Here is a 25,780-nt window from a genome sequence, read left to right on the forward strand (position 1 = left end):
AACCCTCAGGTCACTACTTAGCGGCCACCGCTCAGCCGTCTGCATCTGAAGCTGGGCCAGGTGCTCCGCAGGCCCCCCAGCCCCCTACACTCCTCTTCACAGCACAGCATACAGGCTGGGAACAACTGGAGGGCAGGCCCAAGCGCCCCCCCCCACCCCCTGCAGAGCTCAAGACTGCCACGTGGCAGGTCTCAGGACCATGTGATAAGTTACTGAGTACGCACATGCGTGCACACACACACATGCACGCGACCCCTGCCCCTGCCTCCAACCCCACCCCCGGGCCCCGTGCCGTCCATGAAGACAAACCATGAGATCAGCCCAGCCCAGCCCGTCTCCAGACCTCTCCCTGCTCAGCTGGACCCGGGAGCCCACCTCACCCAGTGCCCTCCCCTCCTCAGCACCTGCCATGTTCCCCAGCATCCTCAGATCAAGTTCTCCTCTCCTCAGCCCTAAGTTCTTGCATGTCTACCCCCAACACCTGGCTCCCCTCATATTCCACCCAGTCATGCTGGGCCGCGTCCATGCCAAGGGCCCCAGAGACTTCTTTCTCCTCCAGCCTGTGGCACTCACTCTTCCCTCTGCCCAGAACTGCTCCTTTCCCTCTCAGCATCTCCCTTCAGGCATCTCAAACTTGAATGTGCGTGTGGTCCACCCAAGGTCTTGTCAGAAGGCAAAGCCCTGCACAGCCCTCCCCAGCTCCCTGCCAAACCCGGCTTTGGCTGCCCTTGGGCAGTGAGACGGAGCAACTCCTCCTCCAGGCAGCCTTCCTGAGCGCCCCCACCCCCACCAGCGCCTGAGCCCCTATGCATGCCCCCACGCATCCCGCCAGTCTCCGAACTGGCCTCACTCGCTGAGGACAGGGTTCGGGCTGCCGCGGCCACCACATGACCTCACTTCCACCGTGGGCCGCTTGGAAGCAGTTGCTGACCTCTGAAGCTTGGCCTGGGCCTCCACACACCCATCGCAGCACAGCCCTGGGCACGTGCCACTCCCAGGGACCAGGCGCCAGCACGAAGGCCTACAGGCTCACCTTGGCAATCTGGTCAAACTTGCCGAAGAGCTCGTTCAGCACCACCACCAGCTCTTTGGGGGAGCAGTCGCTGGCCAGCCGCGTGAAGCCCACGATGTCGGCATAAAGGATGCTGGGGGAGGGTCGGGGGGGCATGGAGGGTCAGCGCCAGGCCCCGGGGAGCCCCTGAGCACCTGCCTGACCCCAATCGCCCCAGCCACCCCTCAGCCTCCAGATGGATGGGAGAAAAGCTCCAGGCCATAAGGATAAAGGAACGTTCCAGAAGCTTGGTATCAAGGCAAAAGGCAGCAACCCAGAATTGTAAGGCCGTTGAGAACCGCCAGTCCCAGGCCCCCCATCACTGTGGACCGCCGGACAGTGGTGCCTCAGAAGGTCCTTCTTCCTCCTCACATCTTCAGAACTCAACCCCATGGCAAGACGGAACTCCAAGCTCCCCTGAGCTGGGCTCCACACCTGACACTCCCCTGCAAGGACTCCCATCCCACAGATGAGCAAACCAAGGCCTGGTTGGAGCCTGATGGAAACCAGAGCCGCAGTGTGCGCCAAGTCTCCCAGCTCCTGAGTCCGTGAGCTCAGAGCAAGCAGCTCACAGCACCTGCTCCTCCGGGTCCCTGAGGCTGGGGCCTTCCAGTAAGGGGCCATAGCCCCTTCGATTCACCCAGGACTGGAGACATCACCTCTTTCGAGGGGACCTGGGCCCCCTTGAGAATCACCCAAAAGGACCCCTTTTTTCCCCAAAGTCATACTTAGGCACAGAGTTTTGCCGTTTTAGGGGGCTACTGGAGCTCCAATCCGACTGACACCAATCTGATCTGACCCCACCGCCCCAGGGCCAGGCGCCCCCGAGGGACCCCGCGCGCAGGCCCAGCCAGCCACTCACCTGACATTCTGGTGCCGCTTGACGTACAGGCTGTGGAAGTTGTTGTCGGGCACATAGCGGCGGTCTCCACGCTCCTTGAGCCGCTCGATGATGGCGAGCTTCATGCCCATGGAGATGTGGGCCGGCAGCACCGACAGCAGCAGGTTCTCCTGGGCCCCATGCGGACAGGCAGGGGGACATCAGGCCACAAGCTCAGCGACCCAGTGGCCTCCATCTGCCCTCTGGTCCCGCCCATCCTGCCCACGGCCCCCTCCATCTCAGCCGGCCTGCGTCCTGCCCCTGAGCCAGCCTCCCACATCCCCAGCGGCGAGGTCAGCCCGGGGGGGCCACCCCACACCCCAGGCGCACGCTGTTCCGCATAGGTCTGATGTGCAGAGAGAGAGGACCCTGGGTGTGGGGCCAGGCAGGGCTGGGCAGGACCAGGCTCCAGGGGGAGGCAGGGCCCACACCTGCTGACGTTTCTCGATCCGCAGCTTCCGACGGATTTGGATGCACTTCACGGTGTAGGTGAAGAGCTCTCGGGAGGCGTCCTGCATCTGGTGCTTGTGGAAGGCGCCCGTGAGGTTCCCACACAGGAAAATGACAGCATTGGCCACCAGCTGGGGGTGAGCCAAGGGCGAGTTCAGCACTCAGCCTGGCCGAAGCCCCATCCCAATTCTCCGACCTCCCACACGCTCAGGCCGGCACCCTCGGAAGCAGGCAGGGAAACGGGAGCCTGGATGGGCGCTGGTCCCCTAGAGTCACTGTGACTCTAAGATCAGGTCTCAGGCCCTTCTCTGCAGCTGGAGAGTCAGGGCCCCAGAGACCAGGGAAGCAGAAGCCCATCATCCCATAGAGCCCAAGTGGGGCCTTGAGGATCATCACAGAAGGCAGGGTACCTGATGAGTGCCCAGAGTTCTGGGTTCTGTTTTCTCAGTCACTCAATGCAGAGACAAGACAGAGCACCCAGGGATAACCCCAGCCCTGTCGGAACGTGGTTCTGCTGGTGAGAATGGCCTTCCCAGCAGCACACTGGACTCGGGGAGGAGGGCCAGAGCTCCTGGAGCATCGCAGGCCAGCGAAGAAAGGCTGCGGGGCACATCCCTGCCTGGGGGGCTGGCTTCCCTAGCCCACTGGGGGGCCCTGAATTCTCAGGACTAACTCAGCCACACCCATCTCTGCATCCTCAGGCCCAGACCAGACCTGCGGCTGCCCCGCCCCCAGATCCCCCGTGCACACCTCACCTGCCGTACCACCCAGTCGCTGGGCTTCGTGAAGGCCCCCATCAGAACTCCAAGCACCAGGAGGTGGGAGATGCTGGAGACTCCCCCTGCCACGATGGCCCCCCGCATGCTGAAGGGCAGCAGCGTGTACACCACGAAGACGATGAACAGGAAAAAGGGCACCTGGGGGCAGGGCGGCAGGGAGGCTCGGGGACCGGCCACGCTGCCCCCACGCCAAGACACAGTCCCAGACAGAGCGGATGTCGGGGGCCCCCACAGCCTCTCAACTTCTGGGGACGGGCTCTGAATCCTGAGCCCTCTGCCCACAGGGTGGCCCCTGCCTTTCCCATGTGAGGAGGGACAGTGAAACACACACAAAGGAAGAAGAAAAAACCAAACTCCGCATCTGAGTCAGACCCAGCCGACATGACCCATCCTTTCCTATGTGCTGATTTACAATCTGAAGCCAAGGCCAGGCGTCCCCAGGACTGAGACTCCAGGACTGAGACTCCAGGCTACGGTGATCCGAGGAGTTCCCGCCCCACGCCCAGCGCTGGGGATCTCCCTGGGCAGGTGTGGTGAAGATCCCCCTGCGCAAGCGTGGTGAGTACCCAAAGGCTAGGACTGCCCACTGGCCTCTGGTAGCGCAGCCCCGCCCACCACCCCCAGTCTGCCTGGCTTCCCTGGGCCTCGGCCCACCAGAGGGTGCCACCACTGAGTGATAGTGACCAGCCAGGCCACTGGGACTCAAGCTGGTTAAGAACGGGCTCTCTTTTTCAGCTGGGGTGGACCGGCTGGTGGCCAGGCAGCCTGGGGTCTTGGCAGCATCCGTGCCCGACCTGGGATGGCCTGCCGGGAATGACAGGACACAGAGGAAAGCACAGCAGAGGGCCATCAGGACCCGGCCATCCTGCCAGAGCCCCAGAACTGGCCCCTGAGCCTTTCCTGGCATATGGGCCAATTCGGGCCTTTTTGCCTGAGTTGGAGTTGTGTCACTTCCAGCCAAATGAGCGTCCCCGCACAGCGCTCAAGCCAGGCACTCACAGGGACGCTCTCCCCAGGTCCTCCAGCTCCTCAGCGCAGGGAGCTGAGTGGACAAGATCAGCCCAGGGCCCTCCCTCTGTTGCAGAACCACGGCCCATAGGCGGAGGTAGGCCCCAGGCCAGTACACCCGAAGCAAGCCTTGTCTCCAAAAGAGACCTGAGGTCCAGCGAGGGCAGGAACTGCCGGTGCACAGCTGGCTGGGGACATCCAGCCCCTCGGGGTTGCCAGGGTCCCCCACCCTGTTACCTGCGCCCAGGTCGGGGCATCCTTCATCCACGAGTCCAACACCAGCGTGTAGCCCAGCATCATGAGGCAGACCCAGATGACCAGCGCCAGGGTCCTGAGCCACCGCCGGACAAGGCATTCCATATACACCAGCACGTAGAGAGTCACAAACAAGGCAAGCGTGAAGAATGCCATCCCCAGGAAAGCCTGGTGTCCAGAGGGGTCCTGGGCAGGGCACACATACACAGAAATGCCACAGCTTTCCTCCGGTGAGATGCACTGTCCCCTCCAGGAAGCCTGCCAGGCTCGACTGTCCAGCCTGCCCCACGCAATGTCACCTGTGTTCTCCCCGACATGGCTGATGTTGATGCTCCGTCTGAGCACCAAGCTTGGCCTTCACTGCAGGGAAGGCTGCCTCCGCCACCACCCTCCCCCAGTCACCGTGCAGCCCTGAGATCCTACGCGGCCCAGCCCTGCGATGCTACCTCGCCCCATGCCCTCTCCATCAGGCCTCCTCTGCTCGCAGGGTGCTCTGTGTGTGCCTGCAGGGGCCCAGCCCAGGAGCTCATGGGGACAGCCCGCTAGAGGAGAGGCCACTGCTCCCGCCTGTTACAGGATGGATGGAACTGTAGGAGCGGGCGCTAACCCGAGGCGCCCCACAAGGGGACGAGCTGGAGTAACGGTACAGAGGTGTGACGCTGGCAGGTGGTGAACAGGAAAGGCGATTCACCGCCGAGGCAGCAGGGCCTCCCCCTGTACCCCAAAGCTCCGTGGGCACAGAGGCTGATCTGGGGGCCAGCACACCGTAGGTACTCAGGAACCATTTGCTGAACACAGAAACCAATGTCCTGTGGTTTATGGGCACACAGATCCAGACAGCAAGGACAGAGCCCCTACTGAGTGCTGGCCACCCCCTACACACCCAGGACTCTCAGCGGTCTTCTTCTAGAACTCTGCTGTTCCACAGAGGAGTACTAGCCACATGTGCCTATTCAAGATTAACTTTATATCAATTAAAAACCCAGTCCCTCAGTCATACTAGCCATGTTTCCAGCACTTGGCAGCCCCGTATGGGCAGTGGCCATGGTGGGACAAGGCTGAGGTCACGGGGGACGTCAGTGGCTTCTGCCTGGACAGCAGGCTTAAGAAGGCCCGCAGGGACCACAGTGGGGCTCTAGGAGGAAGGTCACTGGGAAGTGGGAGCCATCCTTGCCTTAAGTCTTCAGCGGAATCGAAATTCCTTCTGGAGAAGAGGGCCGTTACCTGGGCCAAATTAACATAATCTCTCAAACCGCCCCAGAGTTTATAATTAAATTAAATTAAATTGAGCGACCTGCCTCCCGCGGCCCAGCTATGCTCCAGGACCCCTGCCAGAGGCAGACATCAGGCTGCGAGAAGTCCACCATGACCTCCCAAAGGTCTCACAAGCACAGAGCAGTGGAGCCGAGCACCCAGCCCCCACCGGTCGCCTCACTCACCCCGCAGACGAAGGTGATGACAATGAGGGCAATACAGGCAGTGACAGCCACCAGCAGGAACGTGAGCAGCAGCGGCCCGTGCTGGCTGGTGAGCCGGTACTTCTCGTACAGTGCCGTCTGGTCCGGGCCCTCTCCGCCCTCATTGAGGAAATAGCGCCCCTTGGCCGGCATCATCTCCCCAGCAGAGCCCAAGGCCCGGGAATCGTCCCCTGGTGATACCGGTGGGTGGGCCTAGGTCTCTGGGCTCTGGGAGCCTGGCCGGCGGGGCTGGGGAGGGGTCCCCTGGGCCTGCAGCCCCATGGGCAGCGTGGGGCCCACGCCACTCCCCTGCCAGGCCTGCTCACAGAACCACCAGCCTCTTCCTCTGCATCCGGGCTGGGCTGACCAGATGCGTGGGGTCCTCAGCTCTGTGGAGACACAAAATAGATGAGGGTGTGACCTGGACAGGCCGAGTCAGGGAAGGAGGGGCAGCAGGGGAGAACAGAGCCAATGCCTCACAGCCCCTGGGTCCCGCCTCCCAACCTGAACCCAAACTTAGCTTTTAGGTTCTACTTGAAATTTTGCCTGCAAAGCTCATCCCGTGTTTCCTAGAACTACAAAGTCCCCGGCAGTGGCCACTAGCCACACGTGACGGTGCAAAGTTACAAAGTTACATTTAACTACATTAGAAAATGAAGTTAAAAATTCAGACCAGCAGTCCTATTCATTTCAAGGACTCAAGAGCCACACTCAGCTCACGGCGCTCATATCGGGCAGCAAAGACAGAGAGCATTTCTATCATCTGGAACCTTTTACGGGACAGCACTGTTCTAGAAGTTAGATGGTGCTGCTTTCACATGGACTTCTCCAATCTATTCCAGGGAAACTGTGTGTGGCGTGAGGCAGGGATCAGCCTTCATGCCTTTCTTCCACATGGGTCTCTAACTACCCCCTCGGCTTTCAGTGAAGCCACCCTTCCTTCCTCAAGAAGTTCGGGGAAGCCACCTCTGTGGTAAGTCAGGGGACCGTGCACATGCGGTCTGTTTGCAGGCCTTCTCCTGTTCTGGCAGTCTTCGTGCAAAGGTCACTCTCGCTCGGTGACTGGGGCTTTCTGGTGAGTTTTGCGCCTCAGACCCTGCCCCCATGCCTGCAACACCCAGAGCAACCCTCTTGCATTTGTGTTACGTTATGCTTCCTCATAAGACTGCATTTTTCACATGCATTTTTAAAATTTCCACTGACAAGAATGAAGGAAGTTTGCAAGCGCCCCCATAGCGACGGAACCGGAACCTCAGAGTGGGAAGCACAGCAAATCGTGGGTGACAAGCTGGGCGCGGGCAGTGCCCAGCCACGGGCACAGTCCTCTCTCCCCAGCACCGTTCATTCATCTGCTCATTCATTTATTCCAAAAAGGCCTGTCGCCATGCCTGTGCTCCAGGCTAGCGCTCTCTCCCCCACAGAGCTCCCCGTCCCCACAGACAGAAAGGTACCAGAAAACACATGCAGTGATGAGGTCTGGGGGCAGGAGTCCAGGCCCCCAACACCCTCCAGGCTGCCTCGGAGCCTGGAACTGGGACAGGGCAGGTGGCAGAGGGCAGGGAGGCCTTAAGAGGTGGAAAGGCTCCGGGCCACCATGATGGGCATGAATGGTTACCAGCAAAAGCTGCAAAGGAAAGGCAGTACGGAACCCTCAGACGCTGAAGAACAGGGCACCCAGAGTCCCTGAGTCTGAGTGAGGCCCCCCAGTGAGTGCCCACCTCAGATCCACGAGCCACTTCAGGCACAGATCTCTCTGGAAGCTCCCCTTCCACAAATTCCAGGAAGAAATTGGGAAGACCCCACATTTGCGGGTGATGGGGAAATGCCATTTGCTGGAGGTCCCGGGGCCTTCTGCTGGCTCCAAGCCCCAGGCAGGTGAACACAGCCTTGGCACCTGTTGAAGGCGGCCAACCCCGCGGGGCTGGGGCCCAGGGCCACCCCAGCACCCAAAGCCTGGACAAGCTACAGACCTGGTTTGCACTTGACACACCAACTTATCAATGCCAGCGGCTAATTTAAAAATGTGAGGCGTGCAGCCCCCTCGTTTGCAGCCTCGGACTCTGAACTAACTCGTCTTGATTCCGCTTGAGGCATGGAAGCACATATGCCCAGCCCAGTGTTGTAGGGTTCACAAAACGAGACACAGTCCCTGTCCTGATAAGCCCCCGGCAGAAATGCTGGGGCAGAAATATTGTCATGCCAGGTGACCCCCAACACACACACACACAACCCCTCTCATCCTCAGAACAGACGCTTTACAGATGCAGAGCTGAGCCCAGAGAGGTCGCATGGCTCGCCTAAGATAACACAGCCAGGGCTGCTTGGGAGAAGCGCTGGGCTTTACACCCAGGTCCACCAGCTCCCGAACCCGGGCTCCTGGCCCCGCCTCGCGGTCTCACTGAACTGAGAGAGGCTTCCCCAGTGATGTCCCAGGGACAGGACCACTTGCCACAAGGATACACAGCACTGCCTGGCCCTCTGGCCTGCTGCCAAACTCTGGTGTGCCAGGACCAGACTGCCAGGCCAAGAAACCCCAAACACCAGGGTCTGGGACAACACCTACACCCGCCAAGGGCTCTTTCCCCCAGGCGAAGCCCACAGACCAGAGCCAGGGGCAGCCAGGACAGCCTAGAATTGACCTACCCTTCCAGGTGCACAAGGCCTGGCTGAGGCAGGCGTGGAAAGAGAAGGAGCAGTGGAAGGTTCCGGGGGCCCGTGAGAACCCGGGCCTGGTAAACAGTGCTCTCAGGGATCTAATTAGGCCACTTCCTCGGCAACAGCAGGCGGGAGAGAGTGGGGACAATAGACAGCCCTGGGCAAGGGGACCTTGGCCTATGCAGGGACATGGTCTCGCTCCTGGGACAGCAGAGCAGGGCAGGGCCGGGGGCTGGGAGGGAAGACGCGCTTATCACTCCTGGAGAGGTGGTCTGCGAGCTCACTGGCGGCATCTCCACAGGTCAGCGGCTCCCTAGCAGCAGCCTCCCACCCCAAAAGCAGACACAGAGGCCCCCCCTTGCCAGGGAAGGCTTCGAGGCCTCTCCATCCAGTCACTGGTTCTTCAGTTGGTCACTGACACCGCTGGCCACTGGGAGGGCTAGGATTCGGGACAGGCAGCAGAGGGCAGGGAGGCCATCGATGAGAGCCCAGGATGAGGGAACTCCGCTCCGTGTCCAACTCACGACCCAGAAGCCTCAGCTTGCCCACCTCGGTGACGGGGAGCTCACCACCTCTCAGGGCAGTCTTCTGGCTCTAAGTCCCGCCTCAGGCCAGGCAGAAGCCTACCTCCCTGTGGGTCCCTCACCCCCTCCCCACTGTTTCTGTCTGAAGTCCCAAGACACCAATGGCAGACAGATGCACTTGGGATAGTCGAGGCCCCTTCACCTGGAGGAAGGGGAGCCCAGGGGTCACTCACTGTCCCTCACACCTCGCGATCACTCTGGTGGAGGAGCAGGGCAAGCAGCCCCATTTTACAGTGGAGGAGAAACCCCAAGGGTCCAAATGGGAAGGGGACGTTATTTCTACTTCTGCTGCTACTGTCACTCCCACTGTCAGTCCCCTGGGTCTGGGGCCACGTGACCCAGACTGGCTCATCACCATTGGCGCTCTCAAGCCCCAGTGACTGGTTTAGGGACAGTCATGTGACCAAAATCCTTTCCGTGAGAACCCTCTTTGGGACAGTATCTCGGGAAAGAGATACTGTCTTTGGCTGGTAACCTCCAGCTTCAGGGAGACACTCGAAGGCACCATAAGAGCCCACAAAGCATGAGCCAACATGGGAAAGGAAATTAGACAGAGACAGAGGCTTGAAAATACCCTTTAAATGCTGAAACCGCCCCCACCCCACCCAATGCCTGGATCCAGCTCTGCCTGAAGCTCAAGCAACCTCCAAATGATTTCATCCCACTGAACAATTATGCCTCTTTGGGCTGAAGTCAGTGTGAGTTCCTGTCGCTTGCAACCAAGAGTGCCAAGGTCCATGTTGCCCCAGTTCAATGTATCTGGGAAGCCCGAATTGAGGGTCCAGGGGCTGGGGACAGAGTCCCACTTGGCTCAGCAGTGAGAGTGTGTCCCTCCAACGAGGCTGGTCCTGGCTAAGAACTCCTGGAAGGGGGCTGGGCCAAGGAGGGGAACTCCCCTCACTCTGTCACCTTGTCCCAAACACAGGACCTGGGGCAGCAAGAGGCTGGGGCAAGGAGACTCCCCATATCTCCAGTGGCCTCCAGAGATTCCCCGCTACAGGAGGAATTTGGGGCATGCTCAGGTAGAAATGGAGGCAGGGGATCAGCCTCGTTCCCCAAAGCACTCCTGGGGGGCTCTGTACCCCTGAAGCCTCGTGTCTCATGCCAGCCTGAGGTGGACGATGCCATAAACAGAATCTAGTGAGTGCTTGCCGCGTGCCCAGCACTGTGGGCTCTAACCCCACACATCTACCCTACAGGGGAAGGACAGCTGCTTTTCCCTTTTATGGGTGTGGGAACCCAGAGGTTCAGTCATTTTCCTGAGGTCACACAGCTAGCAAAAGAGAGCTAGGATGTGGACACACGTCACCACCTCTTGTCCTACTCAACGCCCTCATGGTGCTGACATCTGCAGAGCCCAGAACTTCTCAGAATGCCTACCCCTGCTATCCTCCCCGCTCAAGGCCTAGGACAAGGTGGGAGGCAAAGTGGATTCCGTCAAGGTACCTCCCCCTGCCTCCCAGGAGGAAGATCAGACCGCTATGTCAGGAAGCCTTCTCTGAACCAGCAAGATCCAGAAGCACCACTTCCTCCAGGAGGCCCTCTGAGCTACACACACACACCCTTTTCCCCCTTCCCTGCAACTGAGGCAGGACTGTGGTCTCCTTGACAGACACTGACCGGCGGGGTCTCGGTTCCTCAACCAAAGAGCTGCTGGAAATATAGAGCTGGGACCTCAAATTATGAGTGCAGGACCAGGCCCTTGGGGTGCTCAGGAAATCCTTCCCTAGAACCGGCTGATCCAATGGCACCCCAGGGCTACGGCCCCCCTTGGAGGGTTCTAGACCACCCCCAGCTTTCACAGACATAGACAGGGGACCCACTTCCTCACCTAAGCGGTGCCGGCAGGAATCCCAGCCTGGCTTCCTCTGGCCCAGCCCAGCAGGCCCCAGAGCTGCACAGGGCCTGGGGCCCTGGTACCTCAAAAAGAGGAAGTGGGGGCTTTGGGATGTGTAGGAGGGGCAGGCAGTCCCGAGGAGAGGCCCCACCCCGGCCCCTGGGGCCTAGTCCCTGCCCCCAAATCCGCCTGGGGACCATGCTGCTGGGACCCAGCACCCACGTGGTCTCGGCCTACTGGGCTGGCCCAGCACTCGGCTCCCTCCACGGGGTGGGTCACAGGCTGATTGCTACTGGCTAGGGAGGTCTCAGGCTAAGACATCTCCTTCAGGAGACCCGCAGTTTTGTTTTGTGAAGGAAAGCCTGAGACTGCTCTGCTCAGCCTGGTCCTGGCCCAAAGGAGCACCCATGAAACCTGGTGGGGACTGAGGGATTTCAGCCTAACTGCCCCGCACGCCAACACCAGCCTCTCCAGCCCCCAGCGCCCTCGGGCCTCTCCACCGCTCTCCTCATGCAAGGTCTGACCTCCGTCCCCACGCCAGGCTCTCCCCACCCAGGGAGTCCTGCCCGCACTCCTATCTAGGGTCCCACATGTCCGACATCCCAGCACCTGCCACGGCAAACTGCTGGGGGGGATCTGTGTCTGTGTCCTGCCGCTGGTCCCTGCAATTGCTTGTGGAACAGACGGAAGGATAGATAGATGGGCAGGACAGATGGACACACAGAGGTGCTGACCAGCTGGAGTCCTGGACCAGGCAGAAAAGGCAGTGGAAAGCAAGCTGGGCAGCTCTGGGAGGAGGAGGGAGAGAGAGCTAGGGCAGAAGGAGGCGACAACGTGGGAAAACGGGAAGCACTCGGGGCAGCACACCTTCTTCTCCGCGGAGCCTGCCGGGTGGGAGGAGGTGCGGGTTCAAACCCCGGCTCTGCTCCCAAGGCCGCGAGTCCCAGGCGCTTACACTCCGGGCCTCAGTTCTCCTCACCGGCAAGCAGCGGGTGCTGATACCCAAGTTGCGGGACGAGTGAGGTGCAGGTCATGATGGCCATGTTTCTGGGACGAAAGAGCAGACGAGCCCAGAGAGGAGGCTTGGTTTCCAGAGCTCAGGAAGCCTAACCATGGGGCCCAAACGGGAGAGACAGAAGCACGAAGCAGGCAGGGCCCCCCCAGAACCCTCTACTTCATCTCGTACCTCCTGGTGACAGCCCACAAGGGGCGAAGGTCAAAGTCCCCTAATGACGCGAGCTCCCCAGCCAGCCCCGCACCCTGTCATGCTCTCGCAGGACCCCAGGCTGACTCTGTGCCAGCTCCTGGGGACCAGAGACTGCCCATCAGTCTCGGGGTCCAGCAACTGCGGTCCAGTCCCAGCTCTGCCACCAACCTGCTCGATAACCCTGGGCAGATCCGGTGCCCCATGTGGGCCTTGGGTTTTCCTCCTGCCAAGGAACGGCTCTGTCAGACCTCTGAGGCCTGCGCTGGGCTGGGCTGGGCTGGGCGTGGTGAATCATAAAATGAGAACAAACTGAAGGGGACAGCCTGGGTGTTGTCACCTGGCCCCCTCCAGGGCTACTTCTAAGAGTGGGGAAGGGATTATTCTCTGTACCTGACATCCCCCCTCCCATGTCTCTGGATTCTGTCTTAGCCCAGTCTGTCCCTCCTTTAAAATACAAATACCTCCTTTACCCCTCACCTCCAGGGCTCAGCTGCCAGGGATAGTAAACCCGCTTCTTGGTCTCGTGCGCCAGTTCTAATGATGGTTAGTGACTGCCTGGGGAAAATTCATTCATTCATTCATTCATAAATTCATTCATCTTGAGAGAGATCCATGCCTCAATTCCTTTAATGACAGCGCTCTAGCACCTTCTACGTGCTGGGCACTAGGCCAGATGCCAAGAAGAAACTATGCTCCAGGCGCAAGGTCCCAGAAGGCAGAGGCCTCCGCGCCCCCTCTGCTGGGTGTCTGCACACAGTAGGTGTCCAGGGAACGGTGCTTATTACCTAATTAACTGGCTCTTGCCTGAAATTCCACCATTAGAGATTCATTCCTTTAGCACTCCTCTCACGACGTTCCCCCTTTAAAATGAAAACACTTTCATGCCCACATTCAACACATTTCTGATCTCTCTCCCCTTGGTAAGGAAGGACAGAAAGGGGCAGTCTAGCTAGCCTTCAGGATGTCCTGCCCAGGATGGCAGGACAGTGGTCTTTTCACTGACTTCATGCTTTGCCCATGGCCCCAGCCAGTAGGTCCAAAGGTGAGGAGGCATGCATGGGGTTGGGAGGCAGGCGAAGAGACCCATTTCACACACCCACAGGCAGACATATCCTAGAGTAACCACTGAACTGGAGGGAGGAAGAAGGATGTAACTGCTCTGTTAACAGTCTGTTTAAAGAGGCAGCAAAACCCAGAGGAGAGAGAGCAAGCTGGATTCATCATTTATACCAAGATAAGAGAGCAAGAAACCATGAAAGCATTCTCCTATCATGCTGCAGCGGCCAAGCACAAAACCTAAGAGCCACAACGAAAGGACTGATCAACTGAACTACATCTTAAAAAATCTACTGCCTAGTAAAAATTATTAAGAGCAAAATCAAAAGATAAAAAAATACGAAATCAGGGAAATATCTGCAACTCTCATCGTAAGGAGCTAATCTCCCCCATATGTAAAAAGCTCCCACAGATCAAAAAGAAAGAGACCAATAACCCAAGAGAAAGATGGGAGAAGGGCTATGGACAGAAAGTGCACAGAAAGGCATTGAGAATGGCTCTTTAAAAGAAGCAGACTTCACCCATAATAAGAGAAATACAAATTAAAACTACTACAGAAAATCATCTTTACCCCTCTGATTGGCAAAAATCAAAGTATTTATAGAGCATTTACAGGTGGCGGCAAATCAGGAGCTCACACTTAGCCTTGGCAGGGGTATAGTAACCTCTGGAGGGAGGACAAGTTAGTCAGATGTAACAAAATCACTCATACACAAACCTTTGATGTAGCAAACCTTCAAGTAATTTATCTTACCCAGGCTTTCACATATGTAAAATGACACATGTACAAGGTTACCCATTGCAGCATTACTTAAAATAGCAAAAGAAGACAATGTAGCTACCCATCAGAGGCTCGTGAAAAAAATCACAATAGACCCATACTATGGAATAGAAGGCAGTGGTCAAAAAGGGTGCGGCGGGTTGAACTCTGCTGGTCCGGGGTATTGTGTCAAAAATCCACATGGCAACAGTAATGCCGGGCACAGGCAATGCCTGAACCGAGACGCGGTCTAGCCAAAACTGCTTTGACTGAGTGAACGAATCTTCAGTTTGTTTCTATTGCCATAATGTAGCTGGGGCAAATAAAATGTTCTTAATTGGGGCTCAGTCGGTTGAGCACCTGACTCTTGATTTTGGCTCAGGTCATGAGGTCAGGGTGGTGGGATGGAGACCCGAGTCGGGCTCTACACTCAGGGCAGGGTTTGCTTCTCCCTCCCCCTCTATCCTCCCCCCTGAGTGTGCACACTTTTCGCTCTAAAACAAATAGATAAATAATTTTTTAAAAAAGATTGCCTTTTTTGGCAGAGAGACAGCAAGCGAGGGAACCCAAGCAGGGGGAGTGGGAGAGGGAGAAGCAGGCTCCCCGCTGAGCACGGAGCCCAATGTGGGACTCAATTCCAGGACCCTGGAATCAGGACCTGAGCCGAAGGCAGACAGATGCTTAACAACTGAGCCACCCAGATGCCCCAATAAAATCTTTAAAAAGTTTTAGTACAAAATGTGAGATCTATCCCATATCTACTGCCTATAGGTAATAATACTGTATTACATATTTCAAATTCTTCCTATAAGGGCAGACCTTATGTAAAAGGTTCCTATCACACTGGTCTTAATAATAAAGAGGGCAGGAGGAAATTTTTGGAGATGAGGGATAGATAGGTTTATGGCATAGACTGTGATGATGGTTTCATAGGTGAATACTTATCTCCAACCCATCAAGTTGTATAAATTAAATATGCACAGCCTTTTGTATACCTCAACGAAGTGGTTTTGAAAATAAGCTAGGGGCGCCTGGGGGCTCAGTTGGTTAAGGATCTACCCTCAGCTCAGGTCTGGATCTCAGGGTCCTGGGATCAAACCCGGTGTTGAGCTGTGCGCTGAGCTTAGAGCTTCCCTCTTCCTTCGTGCCTCCTCCCTGCGTGTGCACGTGCTCTCGTTCTCTCTTTCTAAAATAAATAAATAAATCTTTTCCAAAATAAATAAACTAAAAACTTGGGGCACCCGGCTGGCTCAGTCTGAAGAGCATGTGACTCTTGATCTTGGGGTCTTGAGTTTGAGCCCCATGTTGGGGGGGAGGTAGAGATTACTAAAAGAAATCAACTTTTTAAAAAATGAACTAAAATATAAAGACCCTACTGGAAAAATTCAAGGGCAATAAAAGGTGATTGATAATCCAGGTGACATATATACTAACATGCGAAGATGTGTTTCTGGCATGTTTAATGGGGTGTGTGTGTGTGTGTGTGTGTGTGAACATACATAAGTATGTCTGTGAACACATAAAAAAAAAATAGAACCTGTTTTTAAAAAGAAACACACATATACACACACACACACATCTCGGGCCCATCCCATCTCAGCTGCACAACCCTGAGAAAGTTACTTACCCTCTCTGTGCCTCAGTTCCCTCATCTGAAAAAAGGGAGAATGCCGTCCTCACCACGTGGGGCTTTGAGAGGATTCTCAGGGGTGACAGAGGCAGGCAGCCTTGGCACAGCACACCCAAGTCAAGATGACAAGTATGAAGCTGACAGAAAGGGCCAAGAGGTCTGGGAAGAGGTGGGTAGGGAACTTGCCCCTTTCCTGCCACCCCTACCCTGTTGTGAGCCTTGCCCCGCCCCCCACTCTGCCCTGGGAGTGGCTTGGCCTAAAAGTAGTCATACCCAAAACGGCTATCAGGGGCCCTGAGCTGCCACAGGGGTTGACACCTTCACGGGGTGCCCAGCTGGGCCTCAAGGGAGAGGCCATCTGCCCGACTTGGGCTCAGAGGGAGGTGGGGGGATGTTGGGTGCAGAGGGAACTGCCATGTGGCCTCCCAGGCCCCATCAGGATCTCACTCCAAGCCTTGTAGGCCTGCTTTGTGGAGAGAAAGCATAACGCCTGCACTCAGGACAGGTTCTGCAACCTCTGAGCCCAACGGGGTGTGGAAGTTGGCGGGGGGGGGGGGGGGGGGCATTGCTCTCCCTCTGTTTCCAGCCAGGGGCAGACTCTGGAATCTTAACCTGTTTGTCCAAAACCCCTGGCTGGGAAGCAGGAGAGCTGGGATTTCAACCCAGACCTGCTCCACTCTGAGGCTCAAGCTTTTTCTTAACCCTCTGTCCGCATTTCCAGCAGCAGAGCCACGAAAAGCTACGCACCCATGGTCACAATCACCCACACCGGTTTCTGGTCACCAGCAGTGCAGTGCTTAGTGTTCTCCTCCTCCTGCTTTAAGATTTCCTGTACACATTAGCAATTAAAGGCTCTGAGAAGTCCTGCAGGAAAGAAACCGGCTACATGAAACACAGCTAAACTTTTCCTAGTCTCTGGCTCAGGGGACTCTTTTTGCATTCATCTCCAATGATCTTGTTTTGGGAAATGCTGACTATGGAGCTCAGAGCTCTTCCCAGTGCAGATGTGGCCTAGAGAGGGCACTATCCCTCCCTTTTTTTCTGACCACTTAGGGCGCTTCCTCTGCCCCAGGGGTCCCCCTCTCCCACCTCCACCTGACCCTGGGTTGGGCTGGATGAACACACAGTGGAGGACAAGCCGGTATACCTGCTTGCGGTACAGGAGAATAGCCCTAAATTCAGCCGCCATGGTAGGGACTAGCCATGCCTAGTCCACAGACCCCCCGCAGACCAGCCACCAGCATGCCCAGCCCTAAGCAAGGTGCTGAGACCCCCACTCCCTCAAGGCATGGGATGGGCAGGAAGCCCGGAAGAGCCCTTCTGCCGGGGAATCAGTTCCAGCCAACCTCCCCCACCCTAAAACCACAGCCTGGCTTCTGCAGCTGGCTTCTGCAGCTGCACCCACACAGGGGCTCAGAAGGACCTCCCTATAGGAGGCTAAGCCCCCCAATCCTGCTCACTTCCTCCTTTCTTCCACAAACTCCTGCCTTCCAGAGCCGGGCTCCAGTGGGACACAGGAAGCCAAGGTACTGGAGCCCCCAAGCACCCCCAAACACAGGACCACCCGTGGGGTAGCCCGCCACAGCCTCTCACACCCAAGACACCAAGCCCGGTCCTGCTCACCCTGTGACCAGAAAACTCCAGGGCTTCCAGAGGCTTCTCTGTGAGTGCAGGACTGACTTATTTCGGTTCCCCAAACAAGCCCCACCCTTTTGTCTCCTCAGCTAGGGCTGCCTGGAAGCACTGCCTACCTCCCCTTGCATCCCCACCCAAGCCCCCCCCACACCACCCCCCACCCCGAACCTAGCAAACTCCTGCCCACCCTTCAGAGCCCAGGTTCACCTGTTTCCTCCCCCAGGAGGGCTGCCCAGTTCCCTCCGAATCTAGATTTGGTGCCTGCCTCTACACCCCCAGTGCCTGCAATGCCCATCGAAACACAGGATGCATGGCCTGTCACTGCCTGGCTACATGCCCCGCCCCACCAAAGGCTGACGTCTGGCTGTACACTGCCCAGCTTCCCAAATCCAGCCATTGGCGGCCACAGAGGGGATGCTTAAAACTCCACAGATTGAGACAAATCTGGCCGATACCAAATATGCACCCAGGGGCTGAGCCCAGTCCTGGGGACCCTGCTCCCATCTGCGTGAGCTCTGGCAGGTCACCTGCCTCTTGGCCTCAGTTTCTCACCTGAGCAATGGGAACAAAAATGTCCCCGGGCCCCTGGCCCATTCTGGCAATGAAAAGACCTCATGGTTAGAAACCTCCTCATAAATCCAGAAGCTTCCACACTCTGGGGGGCCAACCCTACCGTGTTGTTTCAACCACAGGAGAGCAGACTCCCCCTCAGGGCCCGAGCTCCTCCAACCCACCTGTGTTCACTGGACTCCTGCCCACACCCCGTACTGGGTGACATGCTGAGGCCACAATAGGCAAGTTCCCCTGGAGAGCTCACACTGACAGGGGAGAGGAGACACACAGAAAAAGTGAGTTCCCTGAGGAAGAGAAACACGCGGGTGGTCAAGGGAGCTGCTTCAGGCTGAGAGTCAGGAAGGTAGGAAAGCCTCGTGGTCAAGAGCAGAGCCGCAGGGACCGAACATCAGAGTTGCTGTGTGACCGAGGGCACATGCATTAACCTCTCTGGGCCGTTTCCTCAATCAAAGAAGAGGCTGGTGATGGTACTTAATGCTCAGTGTTCTCACAGAGGCTGGGACACAGGAAGTGCCACCACGTGGGGTCACCCCAGCTGGCTCCAAACACAAGGGGTGAGCCACTGGGAAAAACCCTGATATCAACAGGCACTGACCGATGCCCTTTAAGTCCCAGGGGGTCTCAGCCTGACTTCCTGACAGCCCCCTAAAGGCAGCCCTTCCCTCCTCCCCTGCCCAGAAAGCAGGGGTACAGAACTGCTGACACTGAGCCTCCCCCTCCACAGGACCTGGGCTCCAGGAGGGGTGTTTCAAAACAGGACACACCTCTTTGGCCCGGGTCCCCCCCATTAAAGTGGCACCTCCAGCTGACTTCAAAGGGCTCCTCCTCCCCCAGCCAGATGGGGCCAGAGGGAGACAGATGTAGGAGGCTGGAGCAGGGACTGTGCAGAGCCCACGGGGAGGGGAGTGGAGGTGTGCAGGAGCAAAGTCAGCCTGGCGACTGCAGGGGTGAGGAGACTCATCCAAGGAGGCACAAGGTCCCCCAATCCACATCCCCACCACTGAGTGAGACCAGGGGAAACTGTGCCTCCCACACAGCTCCAAGCAGGAAAACGCTCCCCATCTGTGCAGAGAGGGGCTGTGCCCTGAGCTCCCAGGCCTCTCCCTGCTCCCCAGGCCAGTGACAGCAGGAACCATGGACCCCAGTCCACTGCACCAAAGGTCCCTGGAGGGGATGACAGGGGCCCAGATCCTGGAATACAAAGTGGGTCCCCACCAGGGTAGTGTGGGTCCCCAGGGGTGGCTGGTGGCCCCACCTACTACTGGCATAACCTCGCATTCCCAGAAAGCCAAACCTGCTATGTATGCTTCGAGCCCCAGGTGGGCTCGAGCTCCTCCCTAGGTCTTGAGCACTCCCACTCCCATCACCCCCAGCCAGGCGCCAGAGGAAGAGGGAGGAGGTAAGCCTCAGGGGGGGACCACATACACATCTGCAAACCAGGATGTCCCCAACAAAGATCTGTTTGTTTCCTTTCCCTGGGGACAGTCACAGGTAATTCCCTCCAGTGGTCAGTGTGGGGAGGGGTACAGACAGGGGCATAGCAGGGAGGATGGAGAGAGGAGGGTGGCCCTGGTATCCCCAGGCCCCAGCCCTGGGAGGGTGTTCGCTGCACAGCCGGGGACGGGGGATGGGGCTGCAAAGTGACCGACTCCGGAACAGACAACTCAAGCCCACTCTTCTCCCAAGCTTGAGGACCCCTGAAGGAGGAACCCTCAAATGAGTGACCTGAGCCAGGATGGGGCGACCTGTGTCAGGTAGGGAAGCAGGAAGCAGAGGGGCTCCTTGGGCAAAGGGCAAGAGCGAGACAGGCAGGGTACTGACCAGGGTGGGGGGTGGCCGAGTGCGCGGGAGGCCCCAAGAGGCAGGACTGCACTGGGAGGGGGGCCGGGACAGAGGGCCCCAGGAGCCAGAAGAAGGGGTTCAAACATGACACCAGACAGGAGAACCAGTCAAGCATGTGTGTCAGATGAACCCAGGAAGTGTGCCGGCCCCGTGTCCAAGCCCCTGGGTCAGCCCTCCCACGCCATGTGGACTGCAGGGTCATCTCGGCTTTCCCCTCCCCCCCACTACACTGGGCTGGTGCTCAGACAGCACCCGAGAAGACCCATTGTTCAGACCCATTGCTGGGATCAGCAGGTGTCAGAAGGGATGATCCAGTGTCGTGGGAGAAATGTCAGGAAAGAGGAACTGAGCTCACTTCTGACCCAAGGCTCATCCCCACCCCACTTCAACACCTAGAGGGCTTCCAGGAGAAAGTCAGAAAAGGAAGGGGCTCTGATCCAGGTCAGCACTCAGGATTGGGCAACACCCCAGGCCCAACGTGGCTGTGAGATCTGGGTGCGGCAACAGATCAAGCCAGATGCCTGTGGCCCTCAGGTGGGCACCCCGCCACCCTCCCTGGGGGCTGGGGGTGGGAGGAACCCTAGTGGGTAGGGGGACAACCGTTCAAGATGGGGCAGAGGCAGAGCCAGAGGGCCATGTGTCAGGAGTGGGCTGGAGGGCTCTGGCTACCACCGGGAGACTCAAGACCGGGGTGTACTGATCTCAGACACCTGGGAAGAGCTTTCCAGGCATACGTGGCTCTCCTGGCCCCCTGCCCGGGCACGGCTACTTCACAGATGGGAGCTGGCAATCAGCCCAAGGGCTGTAGACTCCTGGGGAGGACCCTCCCCCTGCCCTGCCCATCCTGACCTCCCTGGTCCCCTCCCCGAGACATACCCACCCTCCCACCCAAAGCAGGATAAGCGCCGGTAACACCTGCCCGCGAGTCGTGGCTCTGTGGCACCAGATGCCACGTGTCGCCCTGTTTAAGCCTCCAAACATGAGCAACCCATTTTACAGATGCCAGGAACTGGCCCAGATAACCCAGCTCACTTCCCATACTGCTGGAAGCAGGCAGAGTGGGGCCAGGGGAGAGGGCAGGGGGCTGGACTCAGTGACCTCCAGAAGACCCCTGCCTCCCTGGTTGTTCAGATGTGATGGTCTCGTTCACTGAGCCGGACTAACTCCCAGCTTGCACATGTCCCAGGAGGCATGGCTCAGCAGTGGTACAGCCCCGCCCTGGCCCCCCAACAGCACGTGCAGACAAGGGCCAAGCCAGGCCTGTGGGGTGAGGGACCCACTCAGGGGAACCTGATTCCTCCTTCCTCACGGTGAGGCTCACCCCCTAGGCATCCTTCAAAACCACCTAGAGCCCAGGCTCATCTTTGCCGTGCCCAGCCTCTCCAAACAAGAGGCCCCGGGACACGACGGGGCCACTCTCCATGACAGGTAATAAGTGCCCCTCGACCCCCCTGGGGGCTGACTCAATGTGTGACCCAGGACATGTGGCTCCTTCTGGGCTTCTGTCTTTTCCACTGACAAGGGGGGGTGGGTACCCACCACACAGGGTGGGGGTGAGGGGAACAGGAAATGGGTTAAGCCATCAGTTATAAACTGTAAAGGGGGGTTCCCAAAACATCAAGAATGACCTTTATCTCCCCTTGAAAAAGCACCTTTGGCCTGTGTAGAGGCCCTCCTCCTGCCCCATCCCGCCAGTCACTGCCTCGTCTCTCCCTGCACCGACCCCCCATTCTTATAGGGCTCACAGGAAGTCTCCCTCTCTTGAGACCCACTCCCGTCAAAGGGGTCCTACAAGACTACCCCTTCCCCAACCCCCGGGACTCGCTGCCAGGAAACCGCCGCTACTCTGCACTCCAACTCCACGAGAGACTCTTTCCCCCACAAAGGTCACACCTTCCCTTCTGAGGGCCCCGAATCCAGAACAATCTGAGAGCCTCCCTTCCTCTGCACCCACACCTCACATCAGAAGCCACAGGAAAACCCCAGAAGGCCCCCATCTGGAGGGAGGGAGACCCGCAGCTGGGTTAGAAACACCCTTCAGCACAGACCCTCCCTACTCGGCCCCACGGACGCCCGGGCTTCCGGCAAAGCTGCCGACTCTGACGCTTCCTCTTGGGTCTGCTCACTTCTCGTTTCAGTATCTTCTCTTGCCCCGTCCCAAGCGAAGAAAGGCCATGAACTCACGGACCCAAGGTCCTAGTTACAGGTTTGTTTTTCTCAAATACGTTAAAATAAATACCTAGCAAATTTTAAACACGCTCATCCACATATGGGCTAAAACGACCGCCCCGGAGCCGCTGTCAGAGAAAGGCTGGCCTAGTCCCTCTCTCGTGGGCCACCCTCGGGCTGTCCACCTGCACATCTGTGGCCGACAGCCCACGGCTCTGCACTCCAACTCCACGAGAGACTCTTTCCCCCACAAAGGTCACACCTTCCCTTCTGAGGGCCCCGAATCCAGAACAATCTGAGAGCCTCCCTTCCTCTGCACCCACACCTCACATCAGAAGCCACAGGAAAACCCCCCACGGCCACGCAGCTATCCAAGCAGAGCCAGCCCACACTCTGGCCACCAGGATGCCAGCCACCCAGCCAGACCTGGGAGGCCAGGCACCCTGTTGCACCGAGGTCCAGCCCAGCCCTCTGCTTTCCTCACCCCTGCCGCTCCCCTCCCCCAAGGGCTGGCCAGAGAGGAAGAGCCCAGGGCCAACTGTCCTGAGTCCTTGGTGGTGACACAGAAACGAGGCACCTACTTCAACCTGTGTGCCTGGGTCTGGATGAGCCCACAGAATGTTCCAGAAGGACCTACTCCCACTGGTCTGCATCAGTCCCCGGGGGGCCTCAGGTTGGGAGGGGCTGGAGAGAAAGGAAGACCATTCCATTTTCCAGAAGCTCCTTGGTTCTCTCTTGGGCAGGTGTCACTTTCAAGGTTTTTCTTTCTTTTCTTTTTTTTTTTTTTTTTTTGGCTTATTTTTCTTTTTAACATAACAAACAAACTTCGACAGTCCTCCCCTCACTAATTGTTACTGTCATTGAGAAAAGTGGACTCACAAATGTAAAATTATAAGCTTGAAAAGAGAAGTGGACACCTGAGAGCCCAGGGCTAACAGAACTCCCGGTGGAACAAGCCCTGTGAGCCCCCCACCACAGATCTAACAGCAACCCCTCATCGGGCTGGGCAAAGCCTGGGGACAGCTGTCCAGGTCCTCTGTCCAGGAGCTGCCCCACCACCCCCAGCACGGACCCTGTCCAACCCCTGCCGGCGAGGGAGGCCCAGCCCGCCCGCACTCCCCTCAGGCCCAGGCCACCAGGACACAGGGCGCCCCGTCCCCAAAGCCCTTTACCTGGCTCTCATCCAGGCCCCCTCGGCGGGGTCTGAGCCCGCGTGGAGGCGGCCCGGCCCCCGCCTGCCCCTCTTCGGCCGGAGTCCGGGTGCACACATGGGAAGCCTCCTTCGCCGGCTACCTACCAAGCGCGAGTCATATCTGGGACCCACAACTTCCTGCTCCACGGCAGCCGTCGCGGCCAAAAGCTAAGGCTGAGCCCTGAGCTCTGCGCCTCCGGGGGTGTGGGGGGCCCCCCTCTCCCAGCTGCAGCAGGGCCCTTAGCCGAAGTGGGGAGAGGCAGGAGTCCAGGCTCCTGGCTCCAATGACTTCATGGAAATTGGAAGCTTGAAGCTGGAACGATTTTCAAAAAGTGAAAATAAAACAGGCACCAAAACCTCCGTTAGAAGCCCCAAGGAGACGGCTGGAGGCCAGGAGTAAACGCATCCTTGACAAGCAGCCCGACACTGAGCCTCATTCTGGCTCCCCACCAACAGTCAGACTCTGAGCCTCAGTTTCCCCACCCACATAGTGAGGGGGCTTCATCCATCTCTGAGAGGTCAAAGGTCTCCAGCCTCATCGGCTGCCTCTCCATTTCGCAGCTGCCCCCACTCCAAGGCCCATGCCTGGAGTGGCTATTCCAAGCAGCTCGAGCCCCCAGAGAACCCCAGCAGCCCTGGGCCCCAGGCAGCCAAAGAAGCAAGCTCCTTCTGCTTTGCCAACCCTCAGTTTCCCCATTGGGATCACGTGGTGCTCCGCAGTGAGGTAGCAGGCTAGGAAGGACCGTGAAGCAGGGAGCGGAGGCCTCTTAAGATAGAGGGACAAGGCACCCCGGTCCTCAAAGCCTGTTCAACAAGTGACCTAAGGTCCTGCGACCACGTTCTACCCTTTATGCTGACAGCAAAACCTACTGTTTGGTAACAAAGTGAAGAACAGAGACCATTTCTCCCAGCTGACTCCCCTGCCCTCCCCAGGCCTCCGTCTCAGCTCCGTCCTCAGAGGAGGCCTTGGCCAGGCTCTTCCCTCCTCACCTGCTGTACCCCCAGCCGTGGCCCCTGGGCACCTAACCCCCCAGCCCCCACACAGACTTCAAGGTCCCGCCAGGCAGGGCCCGTGCACCCAGGCTGATGAACCTTCCAATCAACATTTGGACACTGGCTGGTGTGAGCCTTGAGCACGGCCTCCCACAACGGCCCATCAGCCCCACAAGGAAGGTTCCCTTCTGCAGAACAGGAAGCTGAGGCTCAGAGAGGTCACTCAATTGCCCCAGAGCACACAGCTAAGAAAAGGCAGAGCCAGGATTCTAACTCAGTTCTGTCTGATTCTATAGCCTGTACTCTCAACCACTCACCCCATGACCATCGTGGGACCAAAGAAAGGATTGCCTGAGGACAGGTTACTCCAAATCCCACTATACCCTACCTTCCTCCCCATGGCCAGGACCGCTCTCTGCTGCTGGGGGCACAAATGGGACTTGGACACAGCACACCGCCCCCCCAACCCCGGCCAAGCTCCCAGGCTAAGCTGTGCCCACCAAGGCCTACACAAAGGTCTGGGAGAATCATCTATGGAGACAAAACTCATGGACCGGAGCTCTGGGCAGAGAGACCTCACCCACCCAGGAGCCACAGCCTGGGAAAGTGGTAAGGTCCTGAAACAGTGGGCAGGAGGGAATAAAAGTGCAGCAGAAACAAGGCAGACTGTCGGGCGACCAAACAACAAATAATGTCAAGCCCTGAGCCAACAGATGCCAAGCCCTTCCCCTCGGGAAGAAACCCCATGGCACCCGGTGCCTCTGGGACCTCAGGCAGGCTTCCTGGAGGGGGTATGAGCAGGGAAACACCATCCGTACCTCAGTCACCTTATCTTTTCCTTCCCCTAAAGTCAGGAGGCTCACCACACCCCAGAAGAGCCCTGAGAGGCTAGTGATTTGTTGGCCCGGCCCCTTGTCCCATGGATGAGGAAGGAAAAGGCTTATGAACGCTAGAGTCAGAGCCCCAAACAGCAACCTTGGCCAAGCTGTGTGATCTGGGCAGCCCCGGAGCCCCTCTGTAAAGTCACCCAGCTCCTTGGAAGGCCGGGGAGGCTTAGGCGAGAAACGTGTGGAAGGCACAGAGTAAGTGCTCAGTTAAAGGAGGACAAGGGAAGACAGACTCAGGGAGTGGGGCTCTCTCGGTTCCTAACCCCAGATCCTGGCTCTGCTATGTGCTTGCCCCCAGTCCAAGGCCTTTCATGGCATTGCTGTGCCTCCTCAGTCAAGTCCTGACCCCCACAAGTCATGTTTCCATCCTCCCTGATTAGGAGTCGGAGGCCCTCATTCCATCCTATAACTCCTAACCAGTTGCATGACCTCAACCAGTCCTTTCCCCTCTGGAAACCCAGTTTCCTGACTATTAAATGAAGGACTGAGCCCGAGTGCACCCATATGTTCCCAGCCCAGGAAAGAAAATGATCCCAGGACGCCCCTGAGTCCATGTTCAATGCCTTACTCTTTCATGCCTTGATTCAGACCCTTCTGCCCCCAGGAATGGTCAAAACGCTGCCCACCCTCCCAAGACAAGTATAAATGCCACCTCTTCCAGGAAGCCTTCCCCAGGGTCCCATCACTACTGCCTCTGGGCTGCAGAGCGCCACAGGTCTCTCCCCAGAGGGTTTATAGTGAGATACCCTCCTTCTGCAGCAGCCATCTCCACTCTGGTAATAGCTCCCTGTTCCTATGGGCAACCAGCCCTCCAGGGGCAGGCTTGTGACCCCTGTCCACTGAGGAACGGTCATGGGACTCAAAGTGGTCCAAGGAGATC

At 57.9% G+C, this 25,780-nt stretch overlaps 1 protein-coding gene across 8 annotated transcripts in view; it reads right to left on the reverse strand.

Annotated features, from left to right (window-relative positions):
- Positions 1–25,780, reverse strand: part of ADCY7 (adenylate cyclase 7) — a 54,162-nt gene that overhangs the window by 18,819 nt on the left and 9,563 nt on the right. For 3 of the 8 annotated variants that reach the window (XM_059153380.1, XM_059153379.1, XM_059153382.1), the window contains exons 2-7: positions 5,863–6,269; positions 4,406–4,609; positions 3,137–3,298; positions 2,363–2,512; positions 1,914–2,062; positions 1,034–1,145 (exon numbers count right to left, since the gene is read on the reverse strand). In XM_059153380.1, coding sequence (XP_059009363.1) covers positions 1,034–1,145; positions 1,914–2,062; positions 2,363–2,512; positions 3,137–3,298; positions 4,406–4,609; positions 5,863–6,036 — 951 coding nt within the window. In that variant the 5' untranslated portion in view covers positions 6,037–6,269. Of the gene's footprint in view, positions 1–1,033; positions 1,146–1,913; positions 2,063–2,362; positions 2,513–3,136; positions 3,299–4,405; positions 4,610–5,862; positions 6,270–10,950; positions 11,016–11,823; positions 11,972–23,000; positions 23,200–25,780 lie in introns of those variants that run through there. The other 5 variants (XM_059153384.1, XM_059153378.1, XM_059153385.1 and 2 more) reach the window with 4 other exon arrangements.

The sequence above is a fragment of the Mustela lutreola genome, chromosome 16 (genome assembly GCF_030435805.1).
Source record: "Mustela lutreola isolate mMusLut2 chromosome 16, mMusLut2.pri, whole genome shotgun sequence".
Taxonomy (NCBI): domain Eukaryota; kingdom Metazoa; phylum Chordata; class Mammalia; order Carnivora; family Mustelidae; genus Mustela; species Mustela lutreola.